The 15,694-nt window shown below is 39.1% G+C and overlaps 1 protein-coding gene across 1 annotated transcript in view; it reads right to left on the bottom strand.

Annotated features, from left to right (window-relative positions):
• The window catches only part of TMPRSS7 (transmembrane serine protease 7), a 33,959-nt gene extending 20,580 nt beyond the window's left edge, over window positions 1-13,379 (bottom strand). The window contains exons 1-4 of the mRNA XM_072350959.1: window positions 13,344-13,379; window positions 7,348-7,489; window positions 3,050-3,242; window positions 2,142-2,272 (exon numbers count right to left, since the gene is read on the bottom strand). Coding sequence (XP_072207060.1) covers window positions 2,142-2,272; window positions 3,050-3,242; window positions 7,348-7,398 — 375 coding nt within the window. The 5' untranslated portion in view covers window positions 7,399-7,489; window positions 13,344-13,379. The remainder of the gene's footprint in view (window positions 1-2,141; window positions 2,273-3,049; window positions 3,243-7,347; window positions 7,490-13,343) is intronic.
• Between the last annotated feature and the right edge of the window lie 2,315 nt (window positions 13,380-15,694).

Here is a 15,694-nt window from a genome sequence, read left to right as displayed (position 1 = left end):
AAAAAAAAATCAGCACACATGTTCAGACATACAGCAATAGACACGGACAGATATTGTCCCTGTAATGCACTGATACTGAATCCGGAGTTAACAGGAACATCATATCTTCTGTACAAGGCCAGCTGGTGTGTACAGTAAACACTTTTCCCTAATAAATGAGTTTTGAAAAGGGTGCACTTCCTTTGCTCTGAAAATTCCAAACACAAAGTCCTCCTCTCTCCAAATGCAAAACCTTTAGTGCCAATCTTCAGGAAAAGAACAGGCATCCATAGTATGCACATTGCCACTAAGATGCAGTGAACAGCATAAAACAGAGATCTTTTTTTTTACAGAATTATAAGAAGATTGAGGCTGGAAGGGGTCTCTGAAAATAATCTAGTCCAACCCACCTACTCAAAACAGCATCAACAACAGCTCAGGGCCACAGTCAGTTGGTGTTATATCTCCAAGAATGGAGACTCCACAATCTCTCTGGACCACCTGAACACCTTCACCAGAAAACACTGTTTATGTTTTGTTCTTCATCCCAGTATTAATGGGGATTTCTTGCATTCTCATTCAGTTTGTGCCTGTATTTTCTCTATTTGCAGCTTAGCATTAACATATTTCTTTCCAATATACAGTACAATATACACGGAGAAGGAAAAACTGCCATTTCATTCTGTGGGACTGCCACTGGGGAAAGTACATTCCCAGTTCTTTAGCTAAGTGTGTTGATGTCATGTTACTTCAGACCTTTCATTGAAGGAGGCACGCTGCTAACACCAGCAGGTGGCATGTACCTCAAGCTGTTCAGAGCCTGTACTCTGCAGTTTTATCATTAACATTAATACCCAAGGGACTGTAATATCTATTCTTTTGATGTAAAACCTGTGAACGCACATTAATGTTATTTCCTAACTTTTGGTGTTTGACACAAGAAAACGTAACAATGCTTTTACAGGCCTAAATAAAATAGGTGGAGCTCAGACTTTCTCCAGATTAGGCTATAAGGGATTTTGTACACTACTGTTACTATCAAAGGGGAAACAGTTCTATCTTGAGAGGTCCTTTAGCTGCTGTTCTGGGGATCTCATATCTGTGAATCATAAACAAAGGAGTTTCAATGACAAAAAGTAAACACAAACCTCACAAACTCAAAGTCCCTGCATCCTTACCAGTCAGGTAACAAGATACACTGTATCAGCAGTGCAAAATTCTATAAGTGATTTCAAGCAAAGTTTAGAGACAATAAATGATTTTGAAGTTACATTCAAGTAGAAGGTGGTAATACTGCCACTTCACCCTCTTATCTGCCATCTCCCTCTGATAATCCAGGACAAGAGCAAGACATAGGGCCCACAGTAGGCTGGATCTACTCCCTTGTGAGTGGGGGAAAGGCAATACCTGCATGGCTCCATCTCCGGCCAGAAAGCACTTCAAGAGACACTGACATGCAGGACAAGAAAACTAGCTTCCTTTCAAGTCTTTCATGACAGCTTCCAGGGGAAAAAATGTCATCCTTCTTTTCAAAGATAGATCACTGCCCATACTACAATTCTTCAAAGGCAAATTTGCTTGTAATTGAGATGCACACTTCTTTCCAGCAGTAAAGCAGTCCTATCTGTATGCCTACAACACTGAGCGCTCCTTCTGCTGTGACTGATGCAAGGCGTTTGGGAAGAATAATGGTCTTTAGAACACCTGGTATCAGAAGGAAATATAAATGTAAATGTGTACGAGAGTTCGAGTGTAATTGTAGATGCTCTAAGGCAGAAGACTGGCAGCAGATACCAATTTGAATGCAAAAGACCTCATCAATGTCTTGAAAGCGGCAATTAAGTTTTGAAGGGTTTGTGTAGAGTTCTGTTCATAGACTCAGATTTGTGGGGGACAATATGTAAAACTCTTAGTAAATGTAAATGTCAAACAGACCTCTCCGAAGTTTAGCTTGACAATAACAAGCTAAAAGCAGCCAGTTCCTTCCTGCCTTCAGACAGCCACCTTTGCAGTCTTCCGAGGGGGGAACGAAGAAGAAAGGAAAGAAAGAGGGGAAAGCAAAGAATATCACAGCAGACTCAATGGCACCTGAAATTCACACCTCCTGTTTACAGCTCTAGTTCTTGCTATTTGTTGCTAGCCAAGCAGCCCACTCATCTTACCACATGCTGGACATTCTGTGCCATGGAGAGAAATTCTTTTGACTCCTTCTGCCTATATTCAGGGAGAAACTCTATGTTGGCAACACGGAACAACCCAACAAAGTACAATGCATCTTTGTTTTCTGCCTGAACTGCAAGAAACAAAGAAAACAAACTCTAGTTATTTTTAAAACAACACATAAATGCTAAACCAAGTTCATCCATTCAGCCTTACAGTGGAGAGAACTACCAAATCAACTCTAAATTCTCATGGCCAGGGGTTAATTAAGAACTTGTTTAGTGTGTGCAATACAAAGATACAGTGGTATGAATGAACAAGCATAATGAAGGCAATGTCAACGTCCATATCCTGGAGTGTACTTAAGGAACCCTAGGCAGTATTAGTGCTAAGGCTTTCACTGTCCACATTAAGCAAGAAGGCAAAACTCCACAGGAACTATCATGTCTTTTCTTGACCTGTCTAGTGTTTTTACAGATCATGAAAAAAAGTAGTTACTTTCTATATTTTTCTCCTTCATTAAATCTGTTCTGCATAAGGAAAAGATTTACCTGGCCTCCAGCAGCCCAAGAAACACAGTGGAGGTCACAGTTTATGAGGAATCAGGTTATCAGAACTATATGCCCAATTAGCTAGCATATAAGAAATGCTCTGTGTAATCCTTGATAAAAGACAAAGCACAATATCTAAACCAATAGCTGTGAATTTACAAACATAACAGCAGGCAATCATATGAAGTTCTAACAAAGGTACTCAAAATTCTTCTGTGTTCCATTTAAATAAGATTCATGAGGGTTTGTTTGTTTGTTCTGTTCTTTAAGGAAGAGCCTTCAAGACAAGGGAGATCCTACAAACAACTGAAGATGTTATTAGCAACATTTGAAAGAGGCCTGAGCTTTCAGCAACTCACCAATGAAGAGCCACAGTAAAGTCCAGGTTACAACTCCTAAAACAAATAGAATGAGGGTAAAAAGAATTATTTGGTTTTGAAAATTCCACAGCATCTTTTCTTTTTTCCTCAGCTTGCCATGTTTTTTCTTCGCCAGAATCCTCTTTACCAACTTGTCTTCTGCAGACACCATTTGGACTGAGATGTTGGCTACCTAAAATAAGGTGAGAGACAACAAGCAAATGTAAAAGCATTTGACTGATAAAAAGCTAGAACAGAAACCCACACACAATCATCTGTTACTGCACATACAAAACAATTATTAATGCAGCAACACTTTAAATTGTAGCGAGAAAGCAAGGTACTTTTTTTCCAGACAATTGCAGAGGGCGTGTAAAAACGAGATGGGCCCTAGGATAATAGCTTACTATGCAGTAGGAATCCAAAATTAACCAGCTGAACAAATGTTTATATCTTGTGCATCTCCTATTAGTTTAACTTAACCCTCTTTTTTCTAAAGAGCTGGCAAACTTGAATTACCTTTTACTGGTTTAAATGGTGGTGTATACACAGATGAGTACTGCAGAACAGCAGCTTTTCACTGGCAACTTGCTGACATAACTTAGCAAGCGGTCTCACTACCCAAACATTCACTAGGGTGATACAAATTTGGTGCAAAATCAGGCACATGTTTTTTTGCATGAAATAGAAGGGAAGTGTTAGTGAAGTGTTCAGATAGACTGTCCTTTTCCCAGTACTATGCTCCTCATTCCGCTGCTAAGGAACCAGGAGACAGATGCATGCATGCACACTATCCTTGCTTCCTCCCAAGCCTACAGTCAAAGCATCACTGCTCTTCCAAAAGTAAAGCACACTTTCTTCTCAGACCATGGCTACTCCTATAGTAATGTACTCAGCTTCCTTTCAGGATGAAGAATCTTGGGTTTGGGCAGTCTCTTCCTGCATATCCATCTCCCTTTAAGAAATTCTCCCCAGTGGACAGGAACAAATAATTGAATTCTTGTTGGGATAGAACCTAGACAAGGTTAGTATCTGGATTTGCAGCCCCTTAAAAGATTATTTTGAACTACATTCCCAGTTGTCCTAAACTATTCAGAATATCTTCTGACTGTCTTAACTCAGTTTGAAAGACTAGTATGTTACCATATCTGCATTTACAGGAGAAGTTTCTACTCCCTACATTATTTATTCATTGTTTTGTCTGTTCTTAAGATGAAAATGCCAGAGGGAGTACCCAGTACAAACAGATTCTCCATGCAAAAAATTGATGCATATAAGCATACAAATACTGTCTATCAGTTGGTACGTGTACAGCAAGAGCTGCCAGGGAAAGTCCATGGGATTACATAAAATTCGTGCATGAAGAGCTCCTGTGATAGTCAAATATTTCCTAGCAGCATCAGGTAAAGGTTCAGCTATCTTTCCATGTTGACTCATTGTCTCATCCACACAGAGATTAGTTGGCAAGTTCCTGGGCCATTCAAAGCTTTAATAACTGAGTGCATTGGGTCTGAAGATAGACAAGGCCATGATACCTAGCTAAATCTAAAATTATAACTACAAAAAAAAAAAAACTTACATTTGCTTCTCATATCACAACTATAAGTTACATAATATTGCCACGTAATAGGAAAGATTCAAGAAACATCTCACAAATACGTTGGTGCTTGTGAGAGGGAGGCACTCATGAGGATGCCTTGGAAAGCTGTGGGATATCCTTGAGTGAAGTGCTAACATACTCCTGTCAAAAGTCAGTAGAAAGAGCTTTTTGTGGGAAGACTTATATAAAGCACATAACAGATTTTTGGGTCAAAAAGACCTGGTCCAAGATTTCATGAATACAAAGATGAACTCCACCACTTCAAAATGTAAGGAAAAAGCTCATTTTAGATTCAGCTTAATCTTCATGACCATTTCAAAGTTCATTTCCCTCACTCTTCAGACAATTCTATGCTACATGTGGGCTGGGACATACTCAGAATTGCATCATCTCCCAGCTATCCAAACCAGGAATCTCTTGTCACGATCCAATTGTCAACCATCACACTGTTGGCTCAGGTGTGGGTAGACTCTGTACAGTACAGACTACTCAAGTACATAAGAGAGCTCACAGCCACACCAGAACAGACACACATATCTCAGCACAGGCTTTGTCTTATGGAAACTGAGCTGTTCCCTGTGCTGAATAGGCCTCCATATCTCTGCAGGGCTATCAGGAGTAGATAGTGAGGAGACAGACTGCAACAGGCTTCCAGGCTACTTGCCATCATTTAATTCTTAGAGGCCTTGTAGGCACAAGGCTCATTCTTCAACATTACCAATTGTATTTCACTGGAGAAGTTACCTACCCAAGAACTGCCCTCCAAATGATCAACATGGGTTGCTATGTTAATTCATTGCTTACAAAAACTGTATGCCTTTGGAGTTTGACATCCAGGAAGTGCTAGGCATAAATATTAGACATTTGCAAAAGCCATTTGTGATATAATCGGAAATAAGTCTTTGTTTCCTTCTGCCTAATGCTATCAGAGCTGCATCAGAGCTCCCATCAGTACAACAGAGATGTTGATAAGCTGGAACTACTACAGAGAATGGCCACTAATAGGTGAGAGCTACAGCTTGTATTGTATTGGGAAAATCTGAGAGCTGCAAGTAAAATCAGCGTGATCAATGCTAGTCATATATTTCCCTGTCTAAAGTGGGTTACAGAGAACACACAGCCACACTTCTTTCTATGAAGCACAATGAAGAGACAGCTGCAACAGTCACCTGTGGAAGCAAGGGAAATTCCATTTGAACACATGAAAAACACAGAATTTTGCCCTAAAGGTTGCACACCTGAGTCATCCCTAGAGTTCTTCAAAACTCAGAGGGACTAGGCCCCAGAAATCTGTTCTGCTTTGCCCTGTTTGAAAATAGCACTTGGTAAATCACCTTCTGAAGTTCTCACCATCCTGCATTTGTCAGATTCTCTGACATTATGCCCTAGCAATGCTTTAGATGAAGGAGCTCTGTATATCCAAACAGACAAAACTGAAGACCCATCATGACAAATATACTGCCAGGCCCACTGTTAAACACAACAGCTAGCCACCTTTGATTGCAGAGTTGAGAATGTACGAAAGTAAGTTAAAGGCATTTGTTCATACAAAATGTGAAATAACTTAAAGAGTCCTGACCTATATCTTCTGTCTAGGATAATACCAGTACTTATTTGCCATGTTCTCAAAAAGAACAAAATTTACCTGTTGTATTTGTAAGGCTTTATTGAGCACAATTTAACGTAAGGATCAAAAACAATTTGCCTGGTTGTTTGTTTTAAGCTTTGTTCTGTCCTGTAAAGTTCACTTATACTCTCAGCTGTTCAGTAGGATAACTTAAGACAGCTTAACAATGTTTAGGATCTGAAATTTGAGTTATTTTATAGATCAACGGGTACACTTGCTGCTTTTATCGTTTCCCCCAAGAAAAGTTTATATCCAAATCTTGAGATTTCATTCTTGTTCATATCTGTAGGCCTAGCCAGGCAGATTTATTTCTTAGAAAAAAGAAAAACAAACAGAAAGAGAGATCCCTGTCAGGGATCAATAGAAATTACATGGGGTTGACATCACTGGAATATGAGTATACGCTGGGATTGTCTTCATTTCATCTACTGTAATAGTAATCTTATTTTTAAAAAATTCAGAGCAGTATTGAATGCTGTGCTCTACATTTTGAATATTTCCCTAATTAGTTTATCACAAACAGTTTGTAGTAAGGAAGACAGAAGCAAAGTTAAGCTGTTGCCTTCCCTGAATAGGGATCACAATTATTAATTCATCTCTTTGTTGCTGCAGCTTACTTTCTGTATTCTAGAAGTGTTTTCTGGCTAAAATTGCAATTTGACTATCACTAAATTATTTAACCACTTCTTTGTTGTGAGTTAATGTTCATGCAGTAATCCTACTCTGTATCACCTCAGGGGAAAATAAACAACCAAAACCAGAAAACACAAACGCTTCACCTATTCTAGTGTTGACTTTCTTGTCTAGAAATAGATTTGGAAAAACATGCTGCCATGTTACTAATATAAGCTTTTCACATTGTTACTTGAACAATCCCATTATTTCAGTTGTCTGAAAATACAGGTTATTAACAATTGGAAGATATACAAACATACGTGGACTTTTACAGATCAAGCTATAAAATGTAAAGGTATAAGAAATCTTGGAATGTGAAGGTTATTATTTGAGAATTAGATCGTAACAGATCTAACAGTGCCAAGAAATAAAGAATGTTTAATTCAACCTACTTACACTTAGGTCATCTTCAGGCTTCGCTACTGGGTGATCAATTCTTTCATCCATTCCAGCAAAATTAATTTTATTGCTTGTCTCAGCTAAGAAAGCCTTGCACTTTTTCCCCAAGCGCCGCTCCTCCTTCTAAAGCTGAAGACAGCTAACAGCAATGACCAGAACCAAAAGAGGCATCAGTTTACTTTGATGAGTTTCCAGTTGTAATCTCATCTGCCCTGTTGCTCAATTGTGAATATTAGAAGGATGCTATCAAGTAACTTTAGACATCAAAGTCAGTCTGAATATAACAGGCTTCTCATAGTCTTTTTTTTTTTTTTTTAATCTGAAATAGACTCCAGCTTGTTAACACATCAAATCAGAGTGCTGAAATCTACGCATCATTAAAATCTATCAAAATCAGTTGCCATGAACAAGAAAAAAAGATACCAAGTAAAATGCAAATGAAAGAAAAATTATGCAAGTACAAAGAAGGAAAAAAATGTAAGCACCTTGAGTAAAGAGCGCTTCAAGTAGCAAATGACCACTGCAAACAAAAATAGCATTCTGTCACATTGAATTTCATAAGGTACCTTTTGAAGGCTCAAATTTAGTTATTTTATTGTAACCTGGAAATAAGCATATTTTATATTGTTAAAACAGATCAAGTTTCAAACTGAGACTCCTTTTTTGTAATGAAAGGCAGGAAGTCACTTGTTCCATAATAGTAGCATCCTATTTTCTCTGGTAATTAAATATTTATAGAGGATGTAAAACAGTACTTTCTTCAATGGATACTAACTATAGAGCTGTCTGCGCTTTTAAGTGATTAGCAGTTTTAATGCCTTCCTTGGGTCAAGTTTGGAAATGGCATTGGAGAAAGGGCAACTTTATTTTTAAAAAGTACATATTCTTCGAATTTATCATTGAATATATCAAGCCTACACTAAAAATCATAAAAACATTAGCAACGTAATCATGAAGAGATACAGGATAGAAAGAAAAGATGCAGCCAGACTTCATAACACAAGCTCCAAGCAAAATCTATGCTCCATAAATGCAACTAGCAATAGAAGTCTTCAAGTACACGTCTATGGGTCAAAAAATCCTACAGTTTTGAAGTGCTTGTAAATTAAGATATTTTGTCTAAAGGTTATTCGTGGCCTATGCCTTTAAGCACAATGTCAGTGTCTTCAATATCTACTTTTTGTTATTTCAGCTAGAACTGCAATGTGTTTTATCCTTATATTGTCACACCACAAGCTCCAGGCCTTATTAACACTTTAGTAACATATATATATATATACACACACATTATGTATATATGTATATGTATATACATCTACACATTACGTATATACATCTACACATTACGTATATACATCTACACATTACGTATATACATCTACACATTACGTATATACATCTACACATTACGTATATACATCTACACATTACGTATATACATCTACACATTACGTATATACAGATTACTGTGTATAATTGCTTGCATCCATCTCCCACTTTTTTTTTTTTTTCTAATTATTTAAATTACACTTAATTTTGACAGAAGTAGAGTGGAATATGTAGATACTTCAGATGAAAAGGACAGGCCCTAGAATTAAAGTTTGGGGAACACTGCTATTTTTTTTTCCTTGAGAAGACAAAAATAACCATTGTTTGTTATTAAGACAATAGTAAAAGTCAATCAAAAGCTGTAGTGCTAGATGTATGCTTTAAACCTGGGAAGAAAATCGATGCCATTTTCTCCAGATTACTAAGGTTAGCTGAGACAGAAGTTATTTCCATTCCCTTCAGTGAGGTAAATAACATTATAATGCATCTTTCTCATACCTAGGCTATATCATCTGAGCCACTCGCATGAAATAAATGAAGCAGAAAATAGAATTTATCCCAAACAGCATCTAATTGAGTGTTTGTATTGGCTGTAGGAGGCAAAGCATTGGCAGCAGAGTGATGCAGCTGTGTGAAAAGAGGCAAGTGTTTGCTCTGTGCTGAATATAGCCAGTGCCAGTCATCTCCAGTATGCCCATAGCAGGGCACAGCTGAGCACATCAGCCAGCCTGGTGACACTGCTGGAAAAAAATGTATTTCAGGAAGAGAAAAAATGCCTGATGGAGAGAAGAAAATAAAATTAACAAGAAGCAGATGGAAAACCAAGGCCAGAGGAGGAAAAAAGGGAGCTCCTGCTGTAGGAGCAGATATCCATGCCACAGCCCATAGAGGAGACCATGCCAGAATACATGGGTTTTCCTTAAGAGCTGCATCCTGCGGAGAAGGCAGGAGTGGCAGAGAGAAGCCACTGTATGCTGACCATAGCTCTCACCATACTGCTTGGTTACTTCCCCACAAGTAACCAAGCAGACAAGACATGAGCAAAGATGAACTTGGGAAAGCAGAGGAGGAAAGGTGTTATTTCAGTGTTTGCCTTTTTGTTTCCCACCACCCAAATTAGCAGCTGCATTTTTATTTTTAGTTGGCAACAAATTAAGTCAGTTTTCTCCAATTAGAGTCAGTTTACCAATTACTGTTGCAGGCAAAACAACCTCCCCGCCTTTATCTCAGCCCACAAGCCTTTTCCTCTTCCCTGTTCTTCCTGTTCTCTCCACATGTCCAGCTTAGGAGAGGAGCGAGCAAGCAGGAATCTGATTGCTAGCCAAGCCCTAAAACCTGCTATTTCTTTTTCCCCACCTCTACTTTTAAATAGAGAAATCATAGTTCGGTGGTTTCTTTCCCTGTTTCCAGGTAACACAGGTTAGCAAACTGAAATAATACAGAAAACATGTAAGAAATGAAATCAGGTTATTAAACTAAATATTGCTGTTTCCTTTCTATAGCCATTAGTTACATATTTCCTATAAAAGAAGGCATAGACGTTAAAAAAAATACCATCTCCTCACAATGATAGGCTTACTTTTAGATTCCCCAATGGACACTGCTGATTCCAGGCCAGCTTGAAAGGTTAATATGAGCCAATTACTCAATTTCTGAGAAATGTGCTTTCACATACGTCCTCCAGAAATGGTTGTTGGCTTTGAGCCATTACTTTGCTCACATGAACTGGTAATTAAGCAGTTTCATTTCAGCTTCTGTAATTAATGCATATCAAAGTATGCCTGTTATCCCTTTCTGACCTGAGTCAACATGATACTCACATCAATTAGTTTCAGTAGCCTCCTGCTTCCTTGCTTTTGCCATGGCTTCCAGATCAGTTCCACCTCCCCGTTCTTCCCCACTACTACAGAAACCACTGTTACAAATCATAGACATCTCAGTTCATTCATGCTCCGAATGTGCCACTTGGTTTTACCCACATCATTCTCTCTTAGGGCTGTGACTTCCTGTTGCATATTTTTTTGACAACCTAACTTGGTTTTCCGTCTCTCCAAGACTCTGACATAACCAAAGCCAACTTGGTATAACCTGTGACATCCCTTACCTCAGCCCACTGAGTCCTCAATTAAGGGAAAGGCTGCAGACAGTCTATGCAACAGCCTCGAGCCACAGCTGAGATGCCTGACTCTACTGCACAGATTTCACAGGGAAATCTGGTATACCAGTGATTCAACTCTCTAGGAGAAAGATCTCATCTTGCACTATACTAACCTACTGCTAGGAGAGGAGCCCACTAAATTATCAGGGTGCGCTAGAGAGCTACAAGCCCCATTTTTATTTCATTTTTTTTCTCCTTTTCAATCTGGACTTCAAAACAGAGTTTGCTCATTTTTAGGGTCTCCATTTGCTAAGTAGCAATGACATGCAAACTGCCAAAAAACAAGGAAGGAAAAAGAGTTAATGAATAAACCCAAGTTAGTTCAAGTAAAACCTGAATTCTCTCGCATATTGCTTGTAGCTATTTTTCCTTAATCAAAACGGAGGTCTTAATATGCCTGTGAAGACTGAGCAAGGGTTTAAATGATGATTACTGATAGCACTTGAGAAGGCAGTCAGAAAGCTTCTTGAGTCTAATATTGTATGGCACAATCTAATACTGTACAGCGACACATTGTGCCCTTTGCATAATTTCTTCAAATTACAGCCAACATTACCTCCAGAGGAAGAAATATTTTGGCTGTCCTTTTCAGTACGTGAAGATGAATTACAAATTCAGCTAGGTTTGAACCTGGAAAGGTCAAATACCTACATACTCAAAAAAAAAAAAACCTCGTACAGATAATAACCAGTCTACAAAGATCTGCATGCATACATTTATATTTTGGATACACGTCTTCCCTCACAGGAGGGTGAGCATGCACAGAATTGATGTGTCTTTGATTTGTTTTTGGAGGTTTTTATTGCGAGCAAGTTGAAATGAGACTTTACCAAAGTATGGAAGTGGGTGACAATTGATTACTAAACATTAAGTGATTAATAGTTGACTTTGAACATATGTTTTAGTATCAGTTTTAACCACTGAACGAATACCACTGCTTACTTGTTAGATCTCTCACATCTAGGAAAGCAGCTTGAAATCATAGCATTCACACATTCTTTTCTTCTCCTTAAACTCTTCATTAATTTCCCATTCTTGACAGCATTCATGTGTGCACACTTGAGGCCTCTGATGCAACAGTTACCAACAGATAAAATAATTTTGGAAGTCACAGGTCTCTTTAAAGCTTCAGACACAGCCTGTAACTGCCATTGACAGAGCTTATCATCTGAAGGGAAGCAGCCAACAACCTCGCATAGCAAGCTTCCCTGAGCACTAATTCAACTATTTTGCCTCGCCTATGCAGACTGAGTACAGCTTAATTATTTGTGTCTTCATTTATTTTAATTAAAGAAAAAAGGCTATATGAGCACGTCCTTCAGCCACTGCTCACATTTATCAGTCTGTGGCATTTTAAAGACAGACAAGCCCTAGCTATTCAATCAGTTAGTGGCCAAGCACCGCTCGCCTCTTACTGGGGCCACTAGCTAATGTTACTCTCAGTTTCTCCCCTGCTTACTAGACAGTTATATACAGCAGTGAGAAAGACAAGGATTGTTAAAAAACAGAAAACAAAGGTTGTTCTACTAGATTAAATATGGCTTGTTAGGAGAATCACAGCCCTAGGATATCTGCTGTACTTCTAAAAAAATAAATGTTTTTCACAATACTGAGGTTGACCTGGTTCACTTGGTGCTAAAGCCAATGATATCACCCTTTACAGAAGTCAAGTTGAGGCCTTGTTGCAGCCAAGTGAAAGCTGTGTTTGTAGCCTTTCAGGTGATGGAAAATCCTTTTGCTCAAGCTCCCATCCATCAGAGTGCTCAGTCATCTGTTCTTGAGATAGGCTAAGCATGAATAGAATTTACCATGTGAAGACAAAATATTTGCTCACCAGTGAATGTGCCTGTGCTCTCCCTCAAATCACACTTAAGTTTGTGATCTACTGAAAGAGAACAAAAATAGATATTTCGAAGTTCCTTACAGCTTCAGTTCCTAAGCAGAGATTTCCAAATGCATCACTCCTTGAGACTAAGATCCCAAGAAGCAGTTATGATTCGCAGGTACCTCATTCTCTATCATCAAACCCCGAGTGTCACATGGAAGGCAAATATCACTCTTCCCACACTTCTATAGTAGTCATTGCTGTAAGGCACGGCCAACTGACAAGAGAACAGTGTCTAATGTTAGTGAACCAAAGATGCAGCCCTTGTGTAGGAGTACAGCCTCTCTCCCAGTGAACACTATATCCAGCACGCCCACAGTCCTCCTGCCAGCCTATCTCTCCATAAGCCACAAATAAAGCTCCCTATAAAACAGTAACATAACAGACTATCATGCCTTTCCACAGTTGTGCTTTCCTTGCAGTTACAACTTTAAGCTGTAGGAGCAAAAGGAGCAGAACAAAATTATTATTTCCTTCATTTGTTTTTAAAGCAGTGATGTGAATTAACGTACTATTAGGCAGATTATTTCCCCTCCACTTTCAAACAAGGTGTTTTGCTCACTCTGGTGAATATGGGGATTCAATTCCTTCTTTCATGAATTATGGTGCAGCTTAACATACCCAAGACATGACACAGGGCCGTTGACACTGCTGTTGACCTCTCTCATCCACCAGAGGTTTTGGTTAGTAACAGAGCTCTCAAAAGGCAAGCAGAAGCTAAGTATGTTCTTCAGTCCTTCACCGAACAGGGAGAGACATCAAGGAGTTAACATCACCAATTTGACTAGGAAAGTTTAAACAGAAATAGTTCTATTGTTTGAATTACACCTGGCCAAGAACTGCACTAACTGATTCACCAAATCCCACAGTTGCTCACTTTCCTTCCCCCCCAAAGATGCACCTGTTGTTCTACCTAGATGAGTGCAATCCCCTTTGACCTTGACATCTTGAGTACTTGCAAGCAGCTGCTCTGCCTTATCTGCAGGGGCAGAAATTTTCATTATGAGCTCTTAGACCTCACCAACTTGAATGTCTGCTGGCACCCTTGGGCTCAGTGCTGTGTGAGAACAGGAAGAAGAAGGTCTGGACTGATGGAAACAAAAAAAAACAAACCAAGTTTACATATTGAACTCATTAACTATGATCCACATAAACTATATTTGTTTCTCCCTTCTGCTGTTCTGTGTTGCAGAGATTGCTGTTTGTGTGTTTCTGACAGTGGCAGAGCTTCAAAAGACCAGGACCTGGCATGATCGACACACACAGTGTATTTATGCACTCACTAGTGCATGACAAAATAGCAAGAAATAAAGAACTGTTAGATGGAGAGAGCTAGAACCCTCTTGGCTGTATATGACTTGTCTCACATGTTCCTAACTAAAAATTGTTACCATAGCTTATCTATAGCTCTGGGCTTTTTTGTTTTGTTCTTGCTTCTTGTGCCTGCTATGTGGAACTTCAGAAGACAGAAGCATCCTTCCATCCCTTGGGTCTCCATACAGCCTAAACTCAGGGTAGCTGTGGGCCTTCTTCCGGTACTGCTATGTTATACATCTCCATCAATCAACGTCTCTTATCAACACCACTTGAGCCAGCTCTTTGGACAAAACGCCTACCTGAAAATTAAACACTTCATTTTTCATTTTCAGAAGCAGCCCTTCTCCATGTTCTTTCAGGTAAACAGTCCGCTCGTATGAGTTTCAACTCAGTCAGTGCTAGAGCTGATGCATCATGAAACGTAAAATGGAGCTACTCAAGACCATTCAGGAAATCAATCTGATCAGCAGTTTGCCAAATTCAGGAAGTCACCTGAGATTTGTTCAAGGATCAGCATATGAGGATCAAGAGGTCATCACAGGAAAGAAAAGCTAATCAATATGTCTATCAGTATGGTGTCTAGTAAAGAAAGCTACATTTGCCTACTGCAGCAAAACTTCAATGTCTTGTTATCTGGAAAACATAGGCTAAGATCCCCATGCTGAATCCTTTGTGTACAATAATGCCAGAACCCACCAAGACTCTGATCTTCTTGCCTTGCAATAGAACAGAGATGATCTTCCACTCCAATCCGTAGTGGATTTTTTTAAACAAAGTTGTTGAGTTGTGTTCCTCATGGTGTTTTACTAAGTTACAAGAAGAGTTGAGCCAATTTTGGATCAGCCAAGACACTGACAGAGCCAGCCTCCCAAGAGTTTTTACTACCATGACCACTTAATAATCCAAACAAGACAAAAAGCACCTGTGTTTTTACATGGCCAGCCTAGACCCATACCTTCTTAGGTCAAGATCTTCCACAGCCTAATAGGATCTTGGTTCTCCATCTCACCAGTAACATGTAGGACTGCAATACCCTGCCTCCAAAACCACTACCAGGAGGCAGCTGTAAGGGTCTCACTATACTCACATGCTTATGCTGAACTGATCACCTTGTTGGCTTCCTGTTCAAGAGACCAAATTTCTGAATTTATCTGAGGCTGATCATTTTTCAAACATTTCTCCATAGCCGCAAAAGCTGGAAGCATTTCAGTAAGAACAGAATATTCAGGCTCCAATTTACGTATGTTTCCTGGGGGAGGTCATTAGAAATATATATAACAATTCCTACATTTTAACATGTTAGAGATACTGACTTTTTTCAAGAATTATCCATAATACATTTCATTTTCTCTTCCTAAGGATTTTAAAGGACTCCATGGCAGCACAGTAAGTCTCAGAAGTGCTTTGCATTCTTAATGAGTCCCAAGGGAGGAAACGTGATTCATTCTGCAGAATACCAAGCAAACAGCAGTAGCCACAACCTTTATCTCAAAGGACAAAATGTAGTTACCAGCACCCAGCCCATAAGTAATGTTCTCTGAAGAGCTATTTTTGGAGTTAATTTTCCTCACTCTGAGGAGCAAAACAGTTTCAGAAGAAAAAGAGTAATAATAATCCTGTTCTTTTAGAGATCCTGGTTTCGATTTGATTGATAG

This window comes from Excalfactoria chinensis, chromosome 1 (assembly GCF_039878825.1).
Source record: "Excalfactoria chinensis isolate bCotChi1 chromosome 1, bCotChi1.hap2, whole genome shotgun sequence".
Classification (NCBI taxonomy): domain Eukaryota; kingdom Metazoa; phylum Chordata; class Aves; order Galliformes; family Phasianidae; genus Excalfactoria; species Excalfactoria chinensis.
This window is presented reverse-complemented; position numbering and strand designations above follow the sequence as displayed.